General features: G+C 46.7%; 1 protein-coding gene and 1 long non-coding RNA gene across 5 annotated transcripts in view; one reads left to right on the top strand and one right to left on the bottom strand.

Annotated features, from left to right (window-relative positions):
* Positions 1–8483: 8483 nt before the first annotated feature.
* On the bottom strand, positions 8484–24060 carry TGIF2 (TGFB induced factor homeobox 2). 4 transcript variants are annotated; one of them, XM_074347251.1, is made up of 4 exons: positions 23902–24060; positions 20241–20448; positions 11146–11245; positions 8484–10650 (listed from the first exon to the last, which is right to left on the bottom strand). In XM_074347251.1, exons 2-4 carry the CDS (start codon positions 20430–20432, stop codon positions 10337–10339), a joined length of 606 nt encoding a protein of 201 aa, XP_074203352.1. In that variant the 5' UTR covers positions 20433–20448; positions 23902–24060; the 3' UTR covers positions 8484–10336. The 4 variants fall into 4 exon arrangements, with proteins under 4 accessions (XP_074203352.1, XP_010959075.2, XP_010959076.2 ...); XM_010960773.3 differs by having other exon boundaries at positions 10508–11245; positions 23902–24059; XM_010960774.3 differs by lacking the exon at positions 23902–24060 and adding an exon at positions 23039–23826 and having other exon boundaries at positions 10508–11245.
* A 158-nt stretch (positions 24061–24218) lies between these two features.
* The window catches only part of LOC141574046 (uncharacterized), a 40477-nt gene continuing 40132 nt past the window's right edge, over positions 24219–24563 (top strand). Inside the window, exon 1 of the long non-coding RNA XR_012500615.1 lies at positions 24219–24541. This is a non-coding gene — a long non-coding RNA (uncharacterized LOC141574046). The remainder of the gene's footprint in view (positions 24542–24563) is intronic.

Here is a 24563-nt window from a genome sequence, read left to right as displayed (position 1 = left end):
GGCTGCCCTCACTTGGCCAAGCCGCCCAACTCTGCTCGCTGGGCCGAGACCGGGAGTTCGGAGGGCGGAGCAATGCAGCGCCGCACAACGTATTCACGCAGCCAATCGGCGGCCTCGCAGCCGTCGCTCCGGCGCAAACGCTCTACGAGCGGCGGAAGTGACGGCAAACTTCCGCCAGCCGCGCGGTAGGGTGAGAATGAAGGGACAATCTTGGTGGGGACGGCTACACAAGCGCGAGGAGGCGCTGTGGAGACTGACAAACGGTGTCTGAGGCGAAAGCGGAGGTTGGTTAGACATGAGCGTCGCCCAATCCGCCACAATTTGTCCCTTCGGGCAGCGGGGCAGAACACGGCTCTGTTTCCCCCGAGGCGTCCTTTCGAGCCCATCCTTGCTCCCCGGGAGCCCCAAGTTGCCCCTCAGAATTTAGCCTTTACTCGTTTTCTCCTCTAACCCAGCAAGTCCCGTAGGACCTCGTTCAGGAAGTTAATTCTTTTCTGTAATAGCTTAGTGTCTCCTCAAGCCTAGCACCCTCTTTTGGCAAATGTGAGCCCTGAGATTCAAAGAGGGGGAATGATTTTCTAAGGCTATGTACCATGTTGGAATCAACTGAGGAGTCCTCAGGGAAGTGAAGCGGAGAGAGTACTTTATTAGGTATCAGAATATTTGAGCATTTATCTATTTGTGTCTTCACTATGGGCTTGATTAGTGGGTCACAGAGTCTGTTTCTGGACCAGCAGCGGCTGCATCACTTGGGAACTTGATTAGAGATACAATTCTCAGACCCCACCGCAGACCCACTGAATAAGAAATTCTGGGGATGGTGCCCATAATCAGGGTGTCAGTAAGCTCTCCAGGTGGTGCCATGTGCACTGTGCTGTATAACTAGGCACATCAATCCTGTGTGGATGGGTTTATAGAGGCAAAGTAACTTGTCCAGAATCGGTCAGCTCGTACATGGGTCTGAATTCAATATCTGCACTCTTAATCTTAAAGTCTTAAAAACAAAAACAAAAACAAAACAAAACAGTTAAGATCAGAACATCCTCTGCATATCTGTCAAAATTCACGTGTAATTCTCCACTTTGGGTGAACAACAGAATCTCCTAGGAAGCTTTTCCAGAATACCATAACTGTTTTATCTCATTCAATACATTGAGTGGGTATGGGTCTCAAAAGTCCACACTGCGTAGGCGTTACTCTGTCTGGACCTAGTGGGACGGCCATATACCTGACATAGGTACACATTTTCAGTCCTAACTTCCACATGGATCTTGTTCTTATCAGAAATCCCTCCTCTGAACCAATTTTCCTCCCATAATCAAAAACTATGGTAAAGCCTAACCAGCTCACTCCAGCTTAGATGTGTACCATTGATAGAAAATCTGTTTTACAGATTCCCTGGTGGCATGCAACGATGGAGGCAGACTGATCATTCTGTCATAGAATGTTGGAAGAATACTTTGCCCATGGACAAAGACAGAAAAGGTACGGTTTTAGTCTGCTGAGTCTGGGGGCAAAGGTTTGTAATGGAGAGTCTGATCTAGGACAGTCAGAGAAGACTGAAGTCTGAGGGAAGAGTAGGAGTTAAGAAGGTGAAGAGGGAGGGGAAGGGAAGAGAGCATTCCAGGAGATGAAACCAGTTGGCTAAAGAATAAAGCCACAAATTGGGGAAGGATGGGGAGAATCAGCCTGAATAATTTTTTTCCAGTTTTACTGAAGAATAATTGACCTACATCACTGTGTAAGTTTAAGGTGTACAGCATGATGGATGGTTTGATTTACATATACTGTGAAATGATTGCCAGAGTAGGATGAGCTAACATCCATCTTCTCAGATAGATAAAATACAAAGAAAAGAATATGAAAAAGGAAAAAAAAACTCTTCTGTGATGAGAACTCTTAGGATTTACTCTCTTAACAACTTTCCTGTATATTGTGTGGCAGTGTTAGGTATAGTACACATGCTGTATGTTACATCTCTAGTACTTATTTATTTTATAAGTGGAAGTTTGTATCTTTTGACCACCTTCTTCCATTTCCTCTCCCTTCTCCCTCTGCCTCTCACAACCACAAGTATGATCTCTTTTTCTATGAGTTTTAAATTTTTTTATTGTTTTAAAAATATTCCACATATAAGTGAGATCGTAAAGTATTTTTTTCTGTCTGACTTATTTCACTTAACATAATGCTTTCAATATCCATCCATGATGTTGCAAATGGTAGGATTTTTCTGGTTTTTATGCCTGAATAATATTTGTGTGTGTGTGTTTCTGTATATATCTCACAATTTCTTTATGCATTCATTTATCAATGGACATTTAAGTTGTTTTCATGTCTTGGCTGTTGTACATAATACTAGTATGAACATGGGGGTGCAGATATCTTTTTGAGTTGGTGTTTTCATTTCCTTTGGATATATTCTCATAAGTATTCAAGGTTCATCCATGTTGTATCATGTCAGAATTTCCTTCCTTTTTAAGGCTGAATAATAACTTTGTTAAATGCTTGTTAAAGTTCCACAGTATATACATTTTGTTTATGCATTCATCTATTGAGGAACACTTGGGCTGCTTCCACCTTTTTGCTATTGTGAATAATGCTGCGATGAATATGAGTGTACCAGTATCTGTTCATGTCTCTGCTTTCAGTTCTTTTGGATATATACCTAGAGTGAAATTGCTGGATCATATGATAATATCTGTTTTAATTTTTTGAGGAATAGCCATACTGTTGTCCATTGCGGCTGCACCACTTTACATTCTCACCAACAGTGTACAGAATTCCAGTTTCTCCACATCCTCATCAACACTTGTTTTCTCATTTTTTCACAGCCAACCTAATGGGTGTGAAGTGGTATCTCATCGTGTTTTTCATTTGCATTTCCCTAATGATTAGTAACGTTGAGCGTCTTTTCATGTGTTTGTTGATTATTTGTATATCTCCTTTGGAGAAATATCTATACCAGACCTTTGCCCATTTTTGAGTCTAGTCTTTTGTTTTTTTGTTGTTGAGTTTTCGGAGTTCTGTGTATATTCTGGATATTAATCCCTTATCATATATATAATTTGCAAATGTTTTCTCCCATTCTGTAGGTTGCCTTTTAACTCTGTTGATAGTATTCTTTGATACACAAAAGTTTTAAAATTTTTGGGAGGTTGGGGAGGTAATTAGGTTTGTTTGTTTGCTTATTTTTAATGGAGGTACTGGCGATTGACCCGAGGACCTCATGTGTGCTAGGCATGCGCTCTACCACTGAGCTATACCCTCCCCTAAAAGTTTTAAATTTTAATGAAGAGCAATTTGTCTAATTTTTTGTTGTTGTTGCCTGTGACTTTTGTGTCATATGCAAGAAATCACTGCCAAATCCGGTGTCATCAAGTTTTTCCGTTTTCTTCCTAGTGTTTTATATTGTTGGCTCTTACGTTTAGGTCTTTCATCCGTTTTGAGTTAATTTTTTTATATGGTGTTAGGTAAGGGTCCAACTTCATTCTTTTACATGTGGATATCCAGTTTTCCCAGCATCACTTGTTAAGGACTGTCCTTTCCCCATTGAATGGTTTTGGCACCCTTGTTGAAAATCGTTTGACCATGTATGTGAGGGTTTATTTCAGGACTATTTTATTCCATTCGTCTATTTGTCTCTTTATGCCAATACCACTCTGTTTTAATTTCTGTAGCTTTGAAATCAGGAAGTGTGAATCTTCCAAGTTTGTTCTTATTTTTCAAGATTGTTTTGATTATTGAGGGTCCCTGAAGATTCAATATGAATTTTAGGATGAGTTTTTCTATACCTGCAAAAAAAAAAAAGTCATTGGGACTTTTATATCGATTGCAGTGAATGTATAGATTGCTTTGGTAGTATTGACTTCTTAATAATATCATGTCTTCCAATCCATGAACATGAGATGTTTTTCCATTTATTTGTATTTTCTTTAATTTCATTCAGTAATGTTTTGTAATTTTTGACATATGTCTTTAACTTCCTTGGTTAAGTTAATTCCTAAGTATTTTACTCTTTTTGATGGTATTATAAGTGGAATTGTTTTCTTTTTTGAGGGGGCTTGGGGGGAGGTAATTAGGTTTATTTATTTATATTAAATTTTTTTTTTTTTTTTTTTTTTTTTTTTTTTTTTAGTGGCGGTACTGGGAATTGAACCCAGGACCTCGTATATGCTAAGCATGTGCTCTACCACTGAGCTATACCCTCCCCCCAGAGTTGTTTTCTTAATTTCCTTTTTGGATTGTAGAAACACAGCTGATTTTTGTATCCTGCAGCTTTGCTGAATTCATTTATTAATTCAAATGTTTTTGTGTGAAATCTTTAGGGTTTTCTACATATCCGATCATATCATCTGCAAAGAGAGATAACTTAATTTCTTCCCCCTAAAAAGAGTTAACTCTTTTTATGTCTTATGTATTATATTTTGAAGCTCTGACCCTAACTCTGAGATTCATTAAGTTTGTGTTTATATGGAGGAGAGGGGTGTGTCAGAAAGTTATATTTGGGAGGGGCCTTAGATCTACATTCCAACCCAAGGTCACATAGCAAAATTAGAGGTTCAACAGGCATCTGAAACATCATCTGTGTCTCTCCTCTTAGCCTTCTAGGAGCAGACAAAGCCAAGCTAGAAGCATAGGAAGCCCATGCCTGGAAGATTTTAAGGGACTGAGACGTGTTCCCTTTCTGCTTTCATCCAAAGCTTTCTTTATCGTAGGAAGTGGGGAATTTGGCTGAAACCCAGTGCATCCATCTGGTTAAAATAAACGTCCTGGGTGGTCTAAGATGGAAAAGAACTTGATGAAGAGTCAGATTTGGAAGTGGGAGAGACAGATTTGGAAGTAGGAGAAATTTAGCCTTTGTGGGGTTGGGGCTTTTTAGCACCAGTTAAACACATGGTCTCAGCCTTGGGGCTGAGTATGTCTTCCTAGTTGAATGCCTTTATACCACTGCCAGCTGCTTGTAGCAGAGTTTGAAGAGGAAGGTATGCTCTGAGGGGTGAGATTGTGGCCTCAGACAGACATAGATGGAATCACAGAAATCAGGAGCCATGAGGGGAGAACCAGGAGCTGTGGAAAAAGCACCTGTTAAGTAGAGGTCTGAGTTTGTATCCTGGTCCTCTTTTCTTTTTTGCCTACAAGGAATATTTTACTAGCACTTATTGAGTCCTTACCAGGTGCCAGCTTTGCTAAGTGTTTGATATAATTTGTTTTTCTCTAAAAATTGGCTGGGCTCTTAGCCACTACACTGAACTCTCCTTTTTTAGTAGTTCCTCCTTTATCCACAGGGTATATGTTTCAAGACCCCAGTGGATGCCTGAAACCCTGGATAGTACCAAACCCTATATATACTGTGTTTGTTCCTACGTATACATACCTTTGATAAAGTTTAATTTATAAATTAGGCAGGCACAGTAAGAGAATATCTGAATTGCCAGCATCACTACTCTTGCACTTTGGGACCATTATTAAGTAAAACAAGGGTTACTTGAACACAAGCACTGAAGTACAGCAACAGTTGATCTGATAACAGAGCAGGCTCCTAAGTGACTAGGGGCGGGGCAGGTGTCATATACAGCGCCAATGTGCTGAACAAAGGGATGGTTCACATCCCTGGCTGGGAGGGCAGGAGATTTCATTAATGCTACTCAGGACGGCACTTATAAAACTTATGAATTGTTTATTTCTGCAATTTCCTAGTTAATATTTTCAGACGGAGGTTGACCTTGGATAACTAAAACTGCGGAAAGTGAGACTGGGGGGGCGGGGGGACTACTGTACCTTATTTAAAAGTTTCCTACAGTGAATGTGGACTACTTATGTAATTAAAACGACAATCTCAGGAAGGCTACACTTGACCTTCAGGCTACCACAGACTCCTAGGGGCTGAGGGAAGTCATAGCTTTGGGGGACTACTTGTTGGTACCCTTCTTCCTCTCATCTTGTAACTTTGAAAGATGAGATGCTGTCTTCCCAACCCAGTAGTTTCCTGAGGTTAAGTCAGTGTCCTGATTATAAATGATGAGGTCCCTGGAGCAGTAGCATGAGAATCTCCTGTGGCATCAGTGAAGAGCAGATTCCCAGATCTCTGGGGGTGAGGTCTGGGAATTCGCAATTTTGTAAGCTCTCCTGATGCTTAAGAACTACTTCGCTGGGTAATTAGTCCCAGTTCTGCCACTTTAAAGCTGTGTGACATTGGGCAAGTTATTTTAACTGTTCTGCTTTACTCTCAACACTGTGCTGAGAGGCCAGATAATAATAGGTGATAACAGTAACATATGGATGATCCTATCTCATCCTCCTAAGAGGTGAATAGTACTATTCCCATTTTATTGATGAGGAAACTGAAATTTGGAATGGTGAATTGACTTGCCTCTGGTCACAACAGCTAATTAACGGGAAGAGCCAGAATTTGTACCCAAGCTTAGATCATAGAGAAGTGCTTTGGAAACCAGTTACATTGACAGCAGTGATGATTATTATTTCCACATCTTCCCTGAGTTCCAGACCTTATTCTCTGTAGCTCCAGTGGCTAACATAGTAAAGTTACAGCCACACCAAGGCATATTTGGCCCCTTCCCTCTGGAAGCTTTCACATTAGCAGCTTCCAAACTAGTGTACTTTTAAAATCTAGAGTCCTGAGTCTTACCCTAGAGATTCTTACTCATGGGCCTGGGTTGGGGAAGAGTTTCCCAGTGGGGTCCATGAGGCTGGGAGTCCATGGAGAAATCACTACTTTCAAAAACAGTGGAAAAGAAGAGCCATCCTTGACCATCAGTCTAAAGGCAAGCCCCTCCTCCATCATTACCACTTTTTCTTTTTTTTCTTTACTGTTGAACACAGGGTCTAAGTTTACATTGATACCCAAGAACTTGAAGCATCATCATGGCCCCCTTGTGAAGAACAGGGCCATAGGCAGTTAGGTAATACATAGCCAACCCAACAGCAGGTACTCAAGACTAGGAAGCAAAAGTGCATTTAAACGCTATGTCCTAAATGAGACTGCTACAGGAAAGGTAGATGTCCTTATGCAACATTCCTAGCTTTAGAGGAGAGGGGCCATAGCCTCATTATCCCTGTTAGCTTTTGTTACCTAGAATGCTTGCTCACTCCATGGCTCATCAATCTGAAGTTTGATTCAGAAGGCACTTTTGAGAAGTATTTTTGTAAGAATACTGAGGCAGCTGAACCATCCAAATCACTCTCCCTTTTAGGGGAATATTAGTATTCATTTTCCAGATGTAAAATGAGTAGTAAACTTACTTTTGAAGAATCCTTCCAGCATGTTCCTATTCTGCCAAACCTCAGGCCAAGTGTGCAGCTTGAGGGATACTGACAGAGGGAAGTGGAAAAACCAGGACCTTGAGTGAATGGCTAAGGGAGTTGGGATGCTTTAATCTGGGGAACTTGGGCGGGGCGGCTCCGTCTCCGAATTCCTGAAGGAGAGTGGCCTATGGGAGAGATTTGATAGCCACCAACCAGGTGTACTAGGGAGAAATCGGGAAGAAGCTGGTTTGGTTCAATAGAAGAAACTTCTAGTGCTTATCCCATACCGTATTAGACAGCTGGATGCCAGTAGGTGGTGAACTGCCCATCACTAGTATAAGGGCTGGGCAGACCTTAGGGTGACCTTCAAGCGAAAGACTTCAGTTCATATCCTAGTTCCACTTAGTACTAGCTAAGTTCAGGCAAACAACAAATCCCTTTTCTTCACCTACGAGAAGGGTATCTCATTTCTTTTGTGGACATTTGTTGTATTCAAAAATTAAGAGATAATGTTTGGGCTGCAATTACAATGTATAGTCATTTCATTATGACAGAAATACAACCCACAGCAAGCTTAAACAAAAAGGGGAATTAAATGACTATAACTCAAAAAAAATTTTTTCAATAAATAAAAGACTAGAATAAAAAAAATAAGCTCAAACATCATAATCCCATTGAAGCTCACTATATATGAGTAGACATTGTTATTGGCAATTAGTAAACTGCAGTAATGATATGAAAATTAAAGAGGATTTTGTCACTTTAAAAAAAAAGGGGAATTTACTAGCTTATATAATAGGGAAGTCCAGAGACGGTACTGGTTTCAGACATGACTCAAGTATCCATATATCACATCTCTGCTGCTTTCTGTGCTGACTTCATACTGTGGTCACGCTCCTTCCTCATTGAGAAAGGGGGAGGACAAAGTTGCAAGCTCCCTAAGTTCCCTTACCACTTAGGAGCCCCAAAGCATGACCGTTGATTCCAGGGAAGATTGGCCCAGCTTGGGATGCATATACCCCCTGCACACACTGATGAAGAGGATGTGGAATGGGGTTGAGGCCAAGGAAATAAGGGCACAGAGTACACAACACTTAAAAGCAGCTACTGGAGGAAGGGTGAGTGAGGCAGAGTAAGAACTCAGCAACTGTCCCATCTCCAGGCTGAGCCCAGAGTCACAGTGGATCAATCTTTCTCATTTAAAAAAACAAATCAAAACAAAAACCAAAAACAACTTTATTTGACAAAAGACAAAAACAAAAGTTATTTACAGTAGTTTTTTGCTCAAATAATTCAACGGGATAACTGTGCTTCTCCTCCAGGTTTATCTCACAACCAAATCAAGCAGACGCTGCCCTACCCCCAGCCTCCTCATCTTGTACAAGGCAGGAATGCCAACCAGAATTCAGCAGCATGGCTCCCTCACCCCTTACCACCTCCACTGCTCAGTGCACTGTGGGAAGGGAAAAATCCCACCCTAGCCCAATGTATTTGTAGAGTCCCCTGCTGCAAGTGTCTTGCAACAGTCATACCAGACTTGGGCTCACAGACACAGGTGGGGTGGAGGAGGCTGGGCAAACAGCAGCTTCAACTAATCTTGAAGCTGCCATGTTCATTCTTCCCCAGCTGGGCCTCAGGAGGGTGAGGATCCCTGATCCCCCCAGGGCATGTGAGGAGAGGCACAGGGAGCGGGGGAAGCAAAAGAGTGAGCCTAGAAAACTTGCCCATCATCAGAGAGCAAAGCTCCCTCTCCTTAAATAACCAATCCCCACTCCCACAGCAATGGGTGGGCCAAGCCATTCAGAAATGGGGGAGCCTCCCTGAAGTCTTCAGGGATCATCCCAGAAAGGACAAAAAGTATGTTGCTGCCTTTCTCCCGGCCAGGCCCACCCAAATCAGCCAACACCCAGAAACTCTCCCCCAGTGCCCAACCTGGCAACCTCAGGAAACTACAGGCTGGGGTTCCTGATGGGTCGTTTGGCCCAGTAACAATGTTATTCAGAACAAAAATATTTTAGCTAATAACCTAGGATTAGTGTTTCTTAGGATATACTAGAAAGGTGGGGTATATTGCTGTCAGCAATGAAACAGCACAAAAAAAAAGGAGGGAGGAGAGTAAGACTAACTGTGATCTGTTTCACTGTGAAGTTCAGGGCAGAGGCTTCTGCGACTCCAATGTAAAGAAAGGTGCAACACAAGGACTCACAGTGAATAGTATTGGTAACTGACTTCCAGCCCCAGCCTCCTCTGAAGGCAGTTCCACAGGCAGCTGAGGGCACTATTCCATGCTTCCTCAGGAATAGTTTCCTGCCACCATGGTGGGAAAAACTGCCCATCTGAGTCAGCTAAAAGGGCTTCCTGACCAGTAGATGGCTCACTTCTCTCCAAATAGGAGCTATAGGGAGCTTTTGACATTCTGGCCCCACTAATCCAAGTTCCTAAAAGGAATTCAAGACTTAGGCTGCAGGGTGAAGCTTTCAAGGATAGAGAAGGGGAAAACATTAAAGAGAAAACAAAACAAAACAAAACATCCCACTGCCTCAGTCTAGCTTACCTCCCCCTCCCCCACCCCCACAATACAGTAAAAACAAAAACAAACCAAAAAATACACCTCTCTGTTTATCATCCTTCTCTGCTCCACACCTAGAAGGTTTGGTCAGATTCTTCGTTGGACCCTCTTACTGGCTGTGGCTTTATCCCCTTCTATGCATGATGCAGAGAAGCCAAAGCCCATAATAGTTTTGTTTTGTTTTTTTGTAAACCAAACCAACAATAAAACAACCATTTGGAATTTCACAGATTTAGCTGGTCCCCCAAATGAAAATACTCCTTCCTTGTAAAACAATCACCAATCGCAGTGGTGGATTATTCCCAGTTCATCAGACTCCATCACGAAAAGCACTCTCATTCCCCACACCTGGGCTAACTACTCCCATTAATGCAAACCACAGCAAAGAGGGGAAAATAAACACAAAGTTTAGCAAAAACCTAAACATTCAGGTGGAGTCGGTTCTGTTACATCTTCTGGGTTCCTCTTTTGTTCACTTATGAACTTGGAATGTCCACACTTGGCTTAACAAAAAGAGGCCCTGTCTGGGGCAACTTGGACCCAGCATAGATCTGGTCTGAACTTGGCAGGGTTCCTGTGCCCAGCCCAGGAAAGCAGGCTGGAACAAAGGTGTCCTGGGGATTCTCTGAAGAAGCAGCAGCAGCACCATGCCTGTCTCCGATCTCTTGGTCTCATCACTGAGGAGGCCTGGAGAAATGGCAGAGTCAGCAGAGGAGAGGTCCCATCACAGCGCAGGGACACCAGTTGGCGTCTTCCTGCTGAAGACCTCTGGACAGAGGAGATGATCCGATGTTTGGCAGTGATCCAAAGAAAACCCTCTGTAAGAAAGGGAACCAAAACGGAAACCCAGGACAGCTGGCTCGAGCCTCGAGCACCCTTGTTGGCAAATGCCTACTTGGGGTTTTCAGAGACTAGGGAAATGGGAGTACGCAGTAATGGGGGCGATGGGTCCTGCTGCTTCTGGAGCTCCATCTCAGCAGCCCTCTGTAGCGCCACCTCCACCAGCAGCTGAAAGCTGCTGAAGTCCTCCTTGTCCTGCTCAGGGGGTGTGGGTGGTGGTGTGTTGAAGAGTCCACCTGTGGGGCTTCCAGCTTCAGCCCTGGTCAGCAGGGTGAGTGTGCTACCAGGGGTCACCAGAGGCTTGGAGGGCTCTAGCTCGCCTTGTGGGAAGGCGGCTGCTGGCTTCTCTCCCTGGCCTGAGTGGAGCGGCACTGAGCACACTGATAAGGAGAGCACATTGGTGGGGGCTGGTACAGACACAGCCAGCACTGAGGGGCTGCCGCCACGGGGGAGGGCCACATCTGAGGCCTTACCCCCTCGGCGGGAGATGGTGTACTGGTTAGGGTCTTTGCCATCCTTCCGAAGCATGTCTGGGAGAAGCCGCCGCCGGGCGTTGATGAACCAGTTACATATCTGGAATGAGTATAAGGGACTGTGATCAGTTTATTTGATCAAAATCAGCCACAAAGCACCTACGTTCCAGGCACTAGGAACACAGCAGCAAACAGTTTAGGCACAATCCCAGCCCTCAGAGATTCATGATGGGAAGAGAGAGTTGAAGAAGAGATCATATAAATGAAAATAAAATTGCAACTGTGATCCAGCTAAAGAAGGGAAGGTATGTTGGTGCCGCTGAAGACAATAATGGGAAGACCCCGTCTAGTCTTTGTAGACTCAGGGTAGTAGTCTCTGAGGAAATGGCTTGCAAATTGAGAGCTGAAGGATAAGCAGTAGGTTAGGTGGGAGTCGAGAAGGGAGAAGAGTGTTCCATTTGGAGGGAATCTCTGAAAAGACCTGGTGGCAGGTGGCAGCAAAGTGCCTGTGAGCTCAGAGAAGGAAGACCTGTCTACATGGAGCTCGGAGTGGTAACTAGAGGTTACCTCTGATGATGGGGATTTGGTTCTTTATTCTAAGGGCGATGGGGAGCTGAAGGAGGTTTTTAGCAAAGAAGTGACCTGCTATGTGGAAAACAGTAAAAGGAGGGAGAAAGGTTCGTAGTTCAAGTTAGGTTAAGGGAGATAACAAATATTTTATCTGTTGGGAAACTGGAAAGGACAGGACCTGGTGCCCAGTTGGATATGAGTATATGAAAGAAGAGAGGGGATGGTGCCAAGGGTGATTCACTTCTAAGTTTCTGGAGTAGTCTTGAGTATGCCAGAGAAAGAGCCACAAAGACACCACGGGACTGTCAGAAGAAAACTAGGATCAGTGGTTCCAGATGAATTCGGCCAACATCCTCAAGTCTTATCTCCCTAACATGCTGCTGAGAAAGCTGCCATTTACCTTGACCCCATTCCTGTCTAGCTGATTGTTTAGGTCAATCCTTTTGGATCTATACATGAGGCATGACATTTCTTGTTGTTCAGTGGTATGCTGCAAAGCCGGGACATAACTAGCACCCTGTCCCCTATCTGTCTGGACTCTTTTTAATAGCCCACAGCGTTACAGCTCTCCAATCCAGCCTCTTCACCAGTGGTCACTCACTCCTCTTTCTAAAATGTGAAGACTCTTATTCCTGTTCTAGAAAACTGTCATTTGTCTCCTACTGCCTACAGAATCAAGTCCAGACTCCTGGGCCCAGGTGTTAAAACCCTCCCCTATCATGGCCTATCTTCCCAGCCCTTGTATTCTTCTTCATGTGAAATTGCTCACCAGCCCTTATTCAGGCCCTGTGCTTAAAAAAAAAGGAAAGGAAAGAAAATAGCTCCATGCCTTTGCACATTACATTCCTTCTTTCTGGAATACCCTCTTCGCTACCTGGAGAATGCCTACTCCTCTAAGTATTGACTGATCTAAGATGTTAGAGACAGGGCCAGAGCAGAGAAATGGACTCAAAACACATCTCTCTTCTGCTGCAGCTGCTGTAGGGCCTGGCGGTTTCTTTTCATACTTGAATGAATCACACCAAGAAGAGAGATTACTGTTCAGGAAGAGTGTGAATAGTTTCTGCATACCTGAGAGGAGCAGGTACCTAATCATGGCATCATTCCTGATCATCTAAAAGATCAGCCACTCAAACCCTCTTTCCTCTCATTTACTCCTAACAGCCTGGAGATGTGACAAGACTGATTCTGTAACACCTCACCTGGGTATTATTTAAACAGTTATGGATTAGGCTAGGAAACAGTTTCTTAGCTGCATGGCTGGTGTACATGCATAAATATAAAACATGTTCTTCCTTAAATAGGCAAATGTAACCCCTTATTTTCTCCAAGTCCTTCTCCCTCTCTTGCCCTCCACTTGAGGAGCTGCCACAGGGAAAAAGCTGCCCAGTCACTTTCTTGCTAACACAAAAGTAGCTAGAGAGAAACACTAGTGACTGGGGGAGAGGCTTTGGTGTGGCCTGGTAGGTCACACATCTAGGGATCTTTCTGGGAGCCTTTGCTGAGAGTTTACCAATACCTGCCTTTACTGAGCACTATACATCTGTGCAATTTTCTTCCAACAGTTGTATCAGTCCTATGAGTTTGATCAACTCCCATTTTCCTGATGAACATATGTAAAGCTCAGCCTGCAGAAGTCAGGCAGGATTCTACCTCCAGCCAGGGATACCCAGCCTGGGCCTTTGGGTCTAGGGGAATGGGAGTTTCTACTCTCTGAATCTTTCTCTCAGGACCCTGGAGCCCAGCTTATTTTATGCACTGAAACAGTCAGGTTAGAACTTCTCACTTTCCTGTTTTCCTTTTCAAGGTTTTGCACTCACTCAAATAATATTCACTGAGTGCTTACAATGTGCCAGGCCCAGTTCTTGGTGCTTTTGTTAATTAAAATGACATACATTCTGCCCTGTGGAGCTTACGTCTAGTTCCATCTAGTTTCTATCTAGTTGCAGAGACTGGCAATGAACAAACATAATGAATAGCCACAAATAAGGAAACAGACAAGAATAAAGCGGTAGTATATAAAGATAAGAAAGACTTCTGTAGATAAGAAGTCTGGGAAGGTTGAGACCTAACGGATAAGAAAGAACCAGCCCTATAGAAAGCTGAGGGAACAATGTTCTAGACAGAGGGAACAGCAAATGCCTAGGTCCTGAGGCAAGAAAGGGTTTGGTTTAAGGAACAGAGCAGCAGGCTGGGCTGATTCCACTAGGTCAGAACACCATGGTAAAACCATCAAAAGGGCCTAAACAATGGCTTGACCTAGTTTTCATACTGTAGGTCCTTCTCCTGGTCCTGTATTTTCTCTCCTCTCAGTTTATCAACAGATACTTACAGAGCACGTAGCAGCTGCTGTAGTGGGGAGAAAAGACAGGAACCCTTCCCCCTCACCTCCCCTGTGCTGAGATGTTGGGAACTTCGTGGGCTGCAGCAATGCCTAACATTCTTCTAACGTTTGCTGAATGGATCAAACCCCAGCTCTCCTCAGGACTCCTGTACCAGTTTCTACCCCTGCCTATCATCTTTCTTGGCTTGTACCTGGGCAAGCCCTTGGGTACCATCTTTCTGTGGACTCTATCTGTCTCTACCCAGCCAAAGGGATAGCCACCTATGACAAGCGCTGGTGCCTTGAGTTGACATGGCTCCTTGCCCAGCAGCCTGCAGCTGTACTTATTCCACAGGTGACTCAAATATAGCACTAAGCTCTAGGTCCTGTGAGGCTGGAGAGTTCCTGGGCAAGGCAGAGCCAGAGGCTTCTTGTGGTTTCTCTCCCTCTCCATTCCAGCCTGAAAAAGACTTGCCTCTGGGGTTCTCATTTACCCCTCTTTTATCTGTATGGTTCTCTCAGTACAACCAAGCACAAACACAACAGCAGGCATCAGCAGACACTGGTTGAATTGCTCACCCCTATCCTGGCTAGAGTTGCAGGGGAGCCCCGAGGGAGAAGCAAGGCTGAACAGTTGGGTGGATGAAGGAACTAAGGACTTTTGATACCAGCTATCATGCCAACCATCTCACTTGCATGTTTAATCTACTTGAAAGCCTGGAAAGTAGTAAACAGTATCCCCAAAGTACTACATGGGGACCTGGAACTCAGAGATGAAAGAACTTGCCCAAAGTCACAGAGCCTCTGAGTGCAGAGCTGGCATCCAAACCCAGGTCTTCTGGCTTTACGGCCCATACTGCTATTCTCATTATGCTTTGCTGTGTTTTACCAAACAGGAACAAAATGGATAGCTGAAAACCATTATAATCCTAAAAACAAACACTTGTTGAACACAAAACATACCAGGTGCTGTTCTGAACATTTCCCATCTAACAACTCATTTAATTTTCAACAGCCTATGAGACAGGTTCTGTAATGATCTCCATTTTATTTGAACCGTTGAAGAAAACAGAGGCCATAATCAGAGAGGTTCAGTAACTTGCTCAAGGTCACAAGTGCAAAGGCTGGGATCTGATCCAGACAGCCTGGTTCCAGGCAACTACCACTGCCAAGTAAAGATAAAAGACTGAAGAATCAGCCTGAGGCCTTTTCTTCTTGCTCAGATGCTTCCGTCTCCCCATCCTGCAGCTGCCTCCTTAGCTATCTGTGCTATAGGAGAGCGCTGCACCTCTCCACCTAACCCCAGTATGCAGGGGAAACATGACTTGGGTCAAATGGAGTAGGGACCAGTGTTTTTGTTGAGAGCAGTCTTGGGGAGGGGAGCCTGGTGTTTATTAGCATATGTGTGGGCACCTAGCCTCTAGCTGTACCTCCCATTTTGGCTTATAATTCTGAGACGAGAACAGGAGAAAAACATCTATACACACACTCCCCCACATGCTCACTCTGGTCCGCAGAAAACTTGGCAGCTTACTTACTGTTTTGTCTTCTCATCCGATAGAAATGCACAGCTGAGGGGGGCCAGGCAAAGGCAGGAGGCCTGAGTGCACCACCAGTGCCAGCTGTGATAACAGGCTGTGCAGATTTTCTATAGTCCCTTCCAGCTGCCTGACCCATGCCTAAGTCAGGAAAAAAGCATGTGACTTGCCCCAACTCAAGGTCCTTGGGGAAGTGGTAGGAGAATGCCAAGGTGAATTCTGTGATTGATATGGCAAAACACAGGCTAGGTCCAGAAAGCCTGTCTCTACCATAAAACAGGGCGCTATCCGAAAGGCTGCTATCCTGTCAGTATTTTTTTTTTAAATCAGAGGCCAAGATGAAGGACACAGGAGGAATCACTGTGGCAAATGGGAGTGGGAAGGGCACCAGGGAGCTGATGAAGGCCACAAGGACCAGAGCAGGGCGTTTGAAGGCTACACAAGTGCTTTAATTTTAATGTCTTTTCAACCCTGAAAGACAAAAGCAAAAGAGGGGAGAGAAGTGAGGGCATGGAGATAGCTTTCCGAAACACCATGGTCCCTCCATTTGTGTGGTGACCGCCCATATCCAGGTGCTCCTAAAGGCAGCTGGCTGTATTAGAATCACCTTGAAGGAGATTTTTTTTTTCAAAAACACTTTCTCATCTGCTTTATAGATCGGGGGTTGGGAGGAGGGGTGAAATCAGAAACGTGTGTTTTTAAACAAGCTACCCAGAGTTCTGTCACCCAAGCTTAGGAACCAATGGTAACCCACTGGTTTAACTTGTCCTTGCGGGCCAAACCCTTTATTTAAGCAAAAAAGCTTATACAGAAACTCAAAAAATATATGTAGATGGAAGGCCTTGAGGTGGGGAGACAGACATTGCCACCAGGAGGAAACTGGGGCAGCTAGCTTGGGAGCCAGAGTAAGGAGAGCGGCTTTGAACAGTAAAAGTTCACTGAGGACAGGGCCAGGCCACCCCTCACCTCACAGCAGGCCACTACAGCTTCTGCACCAGCCTCTTTTCTCACCCTGTACTAGTATCAGAGGGACAACCTCCCCGTTCCTTCAAGCCGGTCAGGACTCCATTCATATGCAGCTTCCTGAGAGAACCCTTGCCTACCAGGGCAGCTCAGCTGACACCACACTGGTAATTAATCACATTGAATTCCTAGTCCTTTAAATAATGTGCCCTCCCCACCCACCCCATGCCAGAAGCTACCCAAAGGCAGGAATAGTGCCTGTTCCACTGCTGGGTTTCCAGCACACAGCACTAAGTCTGGCACAGAGCACACCCCCAATCAATATTACACTGAAGGAATGGGCATGAATCCTCCCTGCCAGGCTTACCTTCCCTCCCCAACAGGCAGCCCCTTAGAACAGTTAGAAACCACAGTGATAAAGTGGGCTTAGAGGGTATCACTGGGACCTGTGAAAATCCTTCACAAATGACTTTTTTTGTTTTACCCTCTCAACTGCCTAGCCCCAGGCAACTACCACCAGTCCAGTTAGTTAAATGACTCATTGACTTGCTAATGAGATCACTCCTGGGCTGTTAGGAGGAGACAATCAAAAGAGATGTCCCTAGGGAGAGAGAAAACAAGCTTAGCAAAATGTTGATGCTTGTTGCAGCCAGGTGATTGGTGCCAGAGGTGCATTATAATATTCTCTTCCTTTTGTGGATATTTGCAAATGTTAATAAACAATGAAAATTTTAAAAATTAAATACAGGGAAAAGAGATGCCTCCAGGGACTTAAACTAACTTTTCCAGATTGAGGAGCCACTACATTTCCTTACTTCTGAGATCCTGCCTATTGGTATTTCCAGCACTGTTATCTTCATTTTCTGTCACTTCAGCAATTATTTATTTACTGAACACCTACCAGATGCCAGGCACTGAACTAAATACTTGGGATACAGTGATAAATAAGACTAGCCTCTGGAGTTTAGTGTGTTCTAAAAAGCAGTCAAGTCCAATGCTAACTTAGTCCCAGTGCTGTGGGAGCATACAGCTCCTCTAGGGGTGAGGTCAGGGGTGAGAACAAAATGGTCTGGGGTATATCCATCAGTGTGGCAGGAATGTGGAGGGCCAGGGATGAGGCCCGCTATGAGTCAGGGACAGCTGATGTCAACAGGTTGGCAAAAATCATTGAAGGGTATTAGGTAGGGGAGTGACACATGATCAGATAATGATAGGTTAAACCAGGGTAGAAAAAAGTCATATTCCAGAAATATTTAAGGGGTAAATGTATACGAACTAGTGAGACCAAACAAGCTGAGAGAGAGCTATCAAGGGGATCCCCTTAGGAAGGGAAGGAGCCAGCTTAGAGAAGTTATTAGTCAGGAAATCTGAGGTGCCTGTGAGACTTTCAAGCAGAGATGTACAGCTGGTGTTGTTTGGGATTCATGGTACAGTTTCCATCAAGGAGTGCCCAGAGGGTCCTCACTGCTCCTTAACTCTCAGCATGACTCTAGAGCAGGGTAGCCACCATTGGAACCCCTCCTACTGGGGGATGCCAGGATGCAGCTGGCCCTTTTTCAGAAGTCTCCAGCAGCCCAAGACTTACATTTCTGTAAGTGGGATCTGGGAATATGCCATCCTAGGGGCGTACTAGTTCTCCACAAGAATGTTTTGGTTTTGTGTTTCCATTTTGATCGTAAGTAGGAGCACTGTGGCCTCTAGCAACCCAGACTTGCTCAGCTCCGGAGTCAACGCCTCTGTCATACTATACACCATAGTGCAGTCGGCAAAACACCACCCACCATGTTACATTAATGCAGTTAGATGGAACTGCATTGGTTTTAACATTTATTTACCCTGGAAAACTGGTTATTTTATAGTTGTATATGACAGCAAAAGCAAGAAGGTTTTTTTTTTTAACCTAATTTTATGTTTGTACATGCTTAAGTGATGTGATAAAAATTATTCAAGTCAACATGCTGAGGGGAGGCAGGGCCATGAAAAATATTTTCTTTAAAAGGAGTCAGTACATTACTCAGATGAGAGAAACAGTGTCCTTGACAAAAAGCAATTTCAATGGTGTGACAAGTGGTTTGACAGCACAGGTACGAGGCACACTAGAACACAAAGCAGTGGCCTCAACCCTAGGCTGGGGGAGTCACAGAATGCTTTCATGAGAAAATGCTTACATGGAATGAGCCAGGTTCAGAAAGGTCAAGAAGAAGCCAAGGGAGAAGGCCCAGAGGCCTGAGGGTTCAAGAGCCCCAGAGACAGGAAGAACTAGGCTGCAGGCGGGAAGACTAGCAGAGAGGCTATGTAGGTAATCCAGGCTCTTAGGCGCCAGTCTTCGCCTGTGCTGTCCTACATCCTGTGAGTTCAAGTCCACCTCTTCTGGGAGGCCTTTTGAGGCTCAGGCCTGCTCAGACGCCCTGCCCTGGATCTCTGCTGCCATCTGTCCCAGCAGTGATCACTTTTTGCAAACATCAGTGGCCAAGTCTTCCCTCGCTATCCCATCCAGACTAGACACTCCTTGAGGGTAGGAATGTGTCTGGATCCTCTCTGGGATCCCAACTCTACCCAGCATGGAGCTGGCATAGTGCAGCGCTCAACAGTACACTGTGAGATACCAGGAACTGCTAGGCCAGACCTATCATCTAGGAGGGACGAGGAGGAAAAGGAGAGTAGAAGCACCCACCCTGTGCCAAACACTTCACAGTGAGCCCTGAATTCTTCTTCTTAGTCCCCCTGCCCCCCACCCCCCCCACTGGCTATGAAAATGCTACAATCACCTCCCTTTTTCAGATGAGGAAACACGAGGCTGAGAGAGGAGGCAGTGCCTTGGCCAAGGTCCAGGCTTCCTCTTGTGGAGAAGAAGGGATCTGAGTCAGGGTCTGTAATTCTAGAGCCTTTCTCATAGACTCCAATTAACCACTGCCCAGCAAGTATCAAGTCAGGTGATGCGAGTTCTGAGGGCTGAACACTCACCGCGAGGCTTCATGGAAGAGGGACAGAAGCTGGCAGATGTGGGAGGTTCAGAGTAGGGTAAGGGAAGGAGGGACAGACAGCACTATGGATTGGAGTAACGGGCCAGAAAAGAGGAGATAATACCTTACACTCTGACAAAAAGTGGATAACATGATTTTTTGAGTGTTTGTGGTTTACAAAGCACTTTCACATTCAGTTCTGAATCTGTTCCTCGCAACTGTTCAGTCAGGCAATCTAACCCCACTTTACAGATGGGAAATCAAGACATGGTTCATAACTCCTATGTGGCAGAACGGGGTTTTGAACCCATACCATTTCTGCCCTCTCCATACCATGATTCCAGTTTCTGCCCTCTCCATACCATGATTCCAGTTTCTGCCCTCTCCCTACCATGATTCCAATTAATTTTTTAACCATATTGAAGATCACTAGCTGCCCCCTGAAACCAAGTTGCCACCAAGCACCGATCTGTCTTCTCACCCTCTCACAGCCTCCAATGTTAACAGTGACACCTAGACATTAACAACAATTCCTTGCCTCTTCAGAATGCTCCAAAATCTGAAATCTAGCTCACGCAATTGTCTTCCCTTGAGGCAGAGAGGGTGGGTATTCTCATTTGACCCAAGAAGAAACTGAGGCCCAGAGAAGGGAGGTAACTGGCCTAAGGCCACACAATTGAGTCAGAGACAAGGCTGGGAGAGGACTAGAACCCAGGTCTCCTGCTACCCCCTCCTTACCTGCAGCACTGACAGGTTGGTCTGTCCAGAAAGGCTCAGCTTCTCCTGCTCTGAGGGGTAGGCGTTGTAGCGGTGCAAGTACAGCCAGTCCCGGAGGATCTTCACTGACTCCTTGGGCAGGTTCCCTCTGCGCTTCCTCTTGCCTGCCAGGGAGAGGAGGCCTTCATCCTCACCCAGGTCACTGTCTGACATGGTGTCTCGGGAAGGCCTGAAACAGATGACAAAGGGGATGGGGACACTATTACCATGCACTGCGTGTGACACTTCTCCTAGTCTCCCGCATCATTTCTAGAGCCTGTGACACCAGAAACATTCAGTTCAAAGTCTCAGGCTATACCAAAGCCGAGCAAGTTAGAAGGATGAGTCCAAAATGTCTCTATTTCAAGAGGCCAGTAACTACTGAAATATATGGCAGATCAGATCGTTAATAAGCAGTACCAGACTAGAGGTCTGTTTTCCATGCTCTGTACTGAGCACTTCACATTTATTATCTCATTCAGCCCTCGAAATGTCCTTGTAAGGGAGACACTATTATCATCATCATTTTATAGATGAGAAAAACCAAGGCCCAGAGAGATTAAGAAAGTCACCCAAGATGGCTGTTAAACAGAGTTACCATGTGACCCAGTAATTTCACTTCTAAGGTAGCTAGCTACCCAAGAGAAATGAAAACTTACGTCCACACAAAACTTTGTACAAAAATGTTAATAGTAACATTATTCATAATAGCCAAAAGGGAAACAACCCAAGTGTCCTCCAACAGATGAATGGGCTAAACAAAGTGTGGTGTATCCATAACACAGTGGAGTATTATTCGACCATAAAAAGGAAGTCCGACCCATGCTACAATATAGATGAACCTTGCAAATATTATGCTAAGTGAAAGAAGCAAATCACAAAAAAATCCCACACATTATATGATTCTACTTTTATGAAACGTCCAGAATGAGGTGGAGGGTGATAGAAGACTGAAAGCTAAAGGGTATGGAGTTTCTTTTCCAGTGATAAAAATGTTCTAAAATTGATTGTGGGGATGGTTGCATAGTTGTGAATATACTAAAAACCATTGTTTTGTTTGTTTTAAATGGGTAAGTTCTATGGTATGTGAATTATATCTCAATAAAGCTGTTACGAAAAAAAAAATCTCACCTCCAAGATAATTGTATGGAAGTAGGATTTGGACCAAGATAGCTTGCCCCTCCCCCATACCATCTTGCCTACCAGGTCTCCCAAGACACAGTGAGGCATCTGGAAAAGCTAGCCTCCATGGTCTTACAGCAATCCATATTAACATTTACTGTGTATCTACTATGTACCCTGCAGAGATGTTGAGTCATCCCTACTGGTTGTCTCTCAGACATTCTTTGTCATCTGGCCCCTGCCTGGTCCAGGAATCAGTTCCTCAAAAATCCAGACAAATGAGCAAGGCTGGGCTCTGGTCCCTCCAATTTGGCTGTGTGACCTTGAGCAAGCATCCTCCCCTCTGGGCTCGAGCTTCCGCTTCATCTGTCAACTGAAGGAAGGTGTTTCCCTAGACCATCCAACTCAGTTGCTCATCCCCTGACAAACTTCTTGTTTGTACATGCAAAAGAGATTTACATTTTAAAACCAAAAGTTCCAGGACCTGCTGATGCCAGAATCTCAAGGCTCCTCCCTCCTCGGCCTTTTAACAGCTCCCTAGCAGGCTGGGCCAACAGACTCTGGCATCTCCCAGGTTTTGTTTCCTCGACTTGGGCCTGAGCCCAGATATCTGGGCTGGCTAGGCCAGGCTTTCGAGGGAAGGGTCTACCCTCCCAGCGAGGCCAGATGGGGGTGAGACAGTCATTGGTTAGAGGTGCCACTCCTCAGAGAGCACCAACAGCAGGCTGCTTTCTGAGGTCAGGTTTCCGAGGTTTAGCTTGCCAAGGCAGTTGGGATCTAGGCTCAAGCAGGGATGCAGCCCTGGCAACTTGTGGGAAGTTTACTCAAGGTTATCTGTACAAATTCCACCTTGGCTGCCAGTCAGGTCCCGGTCTGCGGAGTTCCAGGGGTGGCCCGTGGAGATGACCTCTCAGTCTACACAGACCTCTTCACCAGTGTCCTGTACCCCAGCCATGATTTTCACAGACAAATAGAGCAGACACACAGTTTACAAATCCCAGTCCGGGAGGCTTTCCACATACACACTTCACACTCACATCCAGACTCACCCACACCAGGCAACTCTCTTAACAGCACTCAGATAACTGGCACCAACCCATCGCTCAGTCCCTGGAACCCCCAAGATTTTCACAAATACAGCGGACACACAGTTTACAAATCCCACGTCTAGCACGAACAACTGGTAACACGCAACCAATTTCTGGATATTCGCCCACCCAATAACTCCAGTCGACCCACCCACCCACGATCTCTCGGACTGGGAAAACTCCAAAAGACATCAATGATCAGTTCTTACCCTAACTGGCCTGCGGCAGCACCCTCTCAACACACCACTCGGAGCACCCTGCTACACACTGGACGGCGCCGACCTGCAGCCACTCCCGCACGAACTTTCTGACAACTCCCACAGCTCGGCCGGACACTCCCCCGGGCGAGCGCTCACGCTGCATTCCCAGCAGTTCACACAAAGCGCGCAGCCTCCCCCGCGGCCCAGACCGGAGTCGGAGCACATGGCTCCCTGGGCGGCGGGGAATCGGCCTGCGCTCGGGGCGCTTGCACCCCTCAGCACCCCCAGCCCGCGTCAGACTGGGTGCTTCAGTTACCCCGCGGGCCCGCAATCCCGGTGGGGCGGGTGCTCTGGAAGAAAGAAAACTCACGTGTCTGTCCCTGGGCAGGAAAAAGTTTGGTTCCCACCCCCTTCCCCCGCCGCTCGACGCTGGCTGACTCTTCGGGGCGCGGGGCAGGCCGAGCCTGCGCGCTCGGCTTTGTGCTCCGAACTCGGCCCGGAGGGGGAGGGGAGGGGGCTGGGCTCCCACCTCCGCACCGCCCCCCCCAACTCTGCGCCCAGACTCCATGTTGGCCGCCCCCTGCCCCGGAGACTGCGCGCTTCCCCCGCGGGAGTCTCGGCTCACGCTCTGCCTGCCCGAGGGTCCCAGCGCGCACAAACTTTCTTCGGGTCGCCGGCCCCACGCGCCCCGCTTCCTTGGCCCGCCTGGGAGTGACAGATGCCTCAGAGACAGACTTTCCTTTGTTCCAAAGGAAAAGGGAACTCGCGCGGGCTCCCGGGCCCCCCCCCCCAGCTGCCCAGCGGGACCTTTCCGCTGCCCCCACCCGCAGCTGTCACTCTCGGGGGGCCCCTCCCCGGCTCCGCCGCGGCTGGGGGTTGGGGGGGCTGCCGGCGGTTAGCAACGTGCACTTTTGAAACCAAACAAACCCGCCCCCCGCGCGCTCACCCCGGCCCGAGGCAGGGGCGGCCCTCTACCAGGGTGGGATCGTAGGGAGCTGGGGTCTCCCAAAACGGCCCCAAGCGAACTTCCTCCGTGGGGGTGGGGCAGCCCCCCTCACCAGCCCCCGCCATCATCCCGCAGTCGGGACTCAAACATACTGGAGCTCACACACCCACAATCGCACGGGCTAGGACGACGCCCCCTCCCCCGCCGGGCCGAGAAAAAGAAACTTTCCAAGTTGTCCGCGCGCATCCCCCGTCCCCATCTGCCCCCCTTCTGCGCCTCACACTGACTTTTCCGAGCGGCTTTTCCGTCCACGCGGCCTTGGGCTCGGTCGCGGGCGTCCTGGCAGGGGGCGGGGGACGCCGGGGGAGCGCGCCGTGTACCTGCCGGGCCTGACACTCGGCCTGACAGCTCGCGGCTGGAAAGCACCTCGCGGCCTGACGTCAGATCCCCTCTCCTCCCCTCCGCTCTCTCCTCGCCCTCCCCCACCCGCCCTGAGGGAGAAAACAAACTTTGTGAGGAGCGCGGCGAGCTACGCCCACCCCCCGCGGGGCGGGCCAGCAGCGGCTAGGGGCTTCGCCCCGCCCACCGCCCCCGGAGGGGGCGGGGCCGGGAGGGCACCTTCTTCCTGCGCCCACCCCCACCCTCAGGAATGCCACATAGCCTCCGAAGAGGAGTGGTGGGAACCCAGATCGGGATTGTCCGCTTGGGGGCAGGAAGTGGCCTGTTCCTTCTTTTGGAGAGCGTTTCCGGAGCGCCTACTGTGTGCTCCACGCTGAGGGTGGGGGCCGTTACCCAGAGGAGAAATAATGCAAATCATGATGTTCGTTAGTCCGCTCACTCCACCAGGATCTCCCGCCAGCGGTTTGATGTTCCCCTTGCAACAAGAGGAAACTGAGGCCCAGTTAGTCCGGGTATTTACCCCAGCTGGTAAGAGAATGCGACGCCTCTT

Source organism: Camelus bactrianus, chromosome 19, assembly GCF_048773025.1.
Source record: "Camelus bactrianus isolate YW-2024 breed Bactrian camel chromosome 19, ASM4877302v1, whole genome shotgun sequence".
NCBI classification, from domain to species: Eukaryota; Metazoa; Chordata; class Mammalia; order Artiodactyla; family Camelidae; genus Camelus; species Camelus bactrianus.
This window is presented reverse-complemented; position numbering and strand designations above follow the sequence as displayed.

Bases quoted from the DNA above. Each gene is read 5' to 3' on its own strand.
- TGIF2 (XM_010960773.3), bottom strand. From the start codon at position 20,432: ATGTCAGACAGTGACCTGGGTGAGGATGAAGGCCTCCTCTCCCTGGCA. The intron at 11,246-20,240 runs GTAAGGAGGGGG...TACTCATTCCAG, and splicing joins CCAACCTGTCAGTGCTGCAG to ATATGTAACTGGTTCATCAA.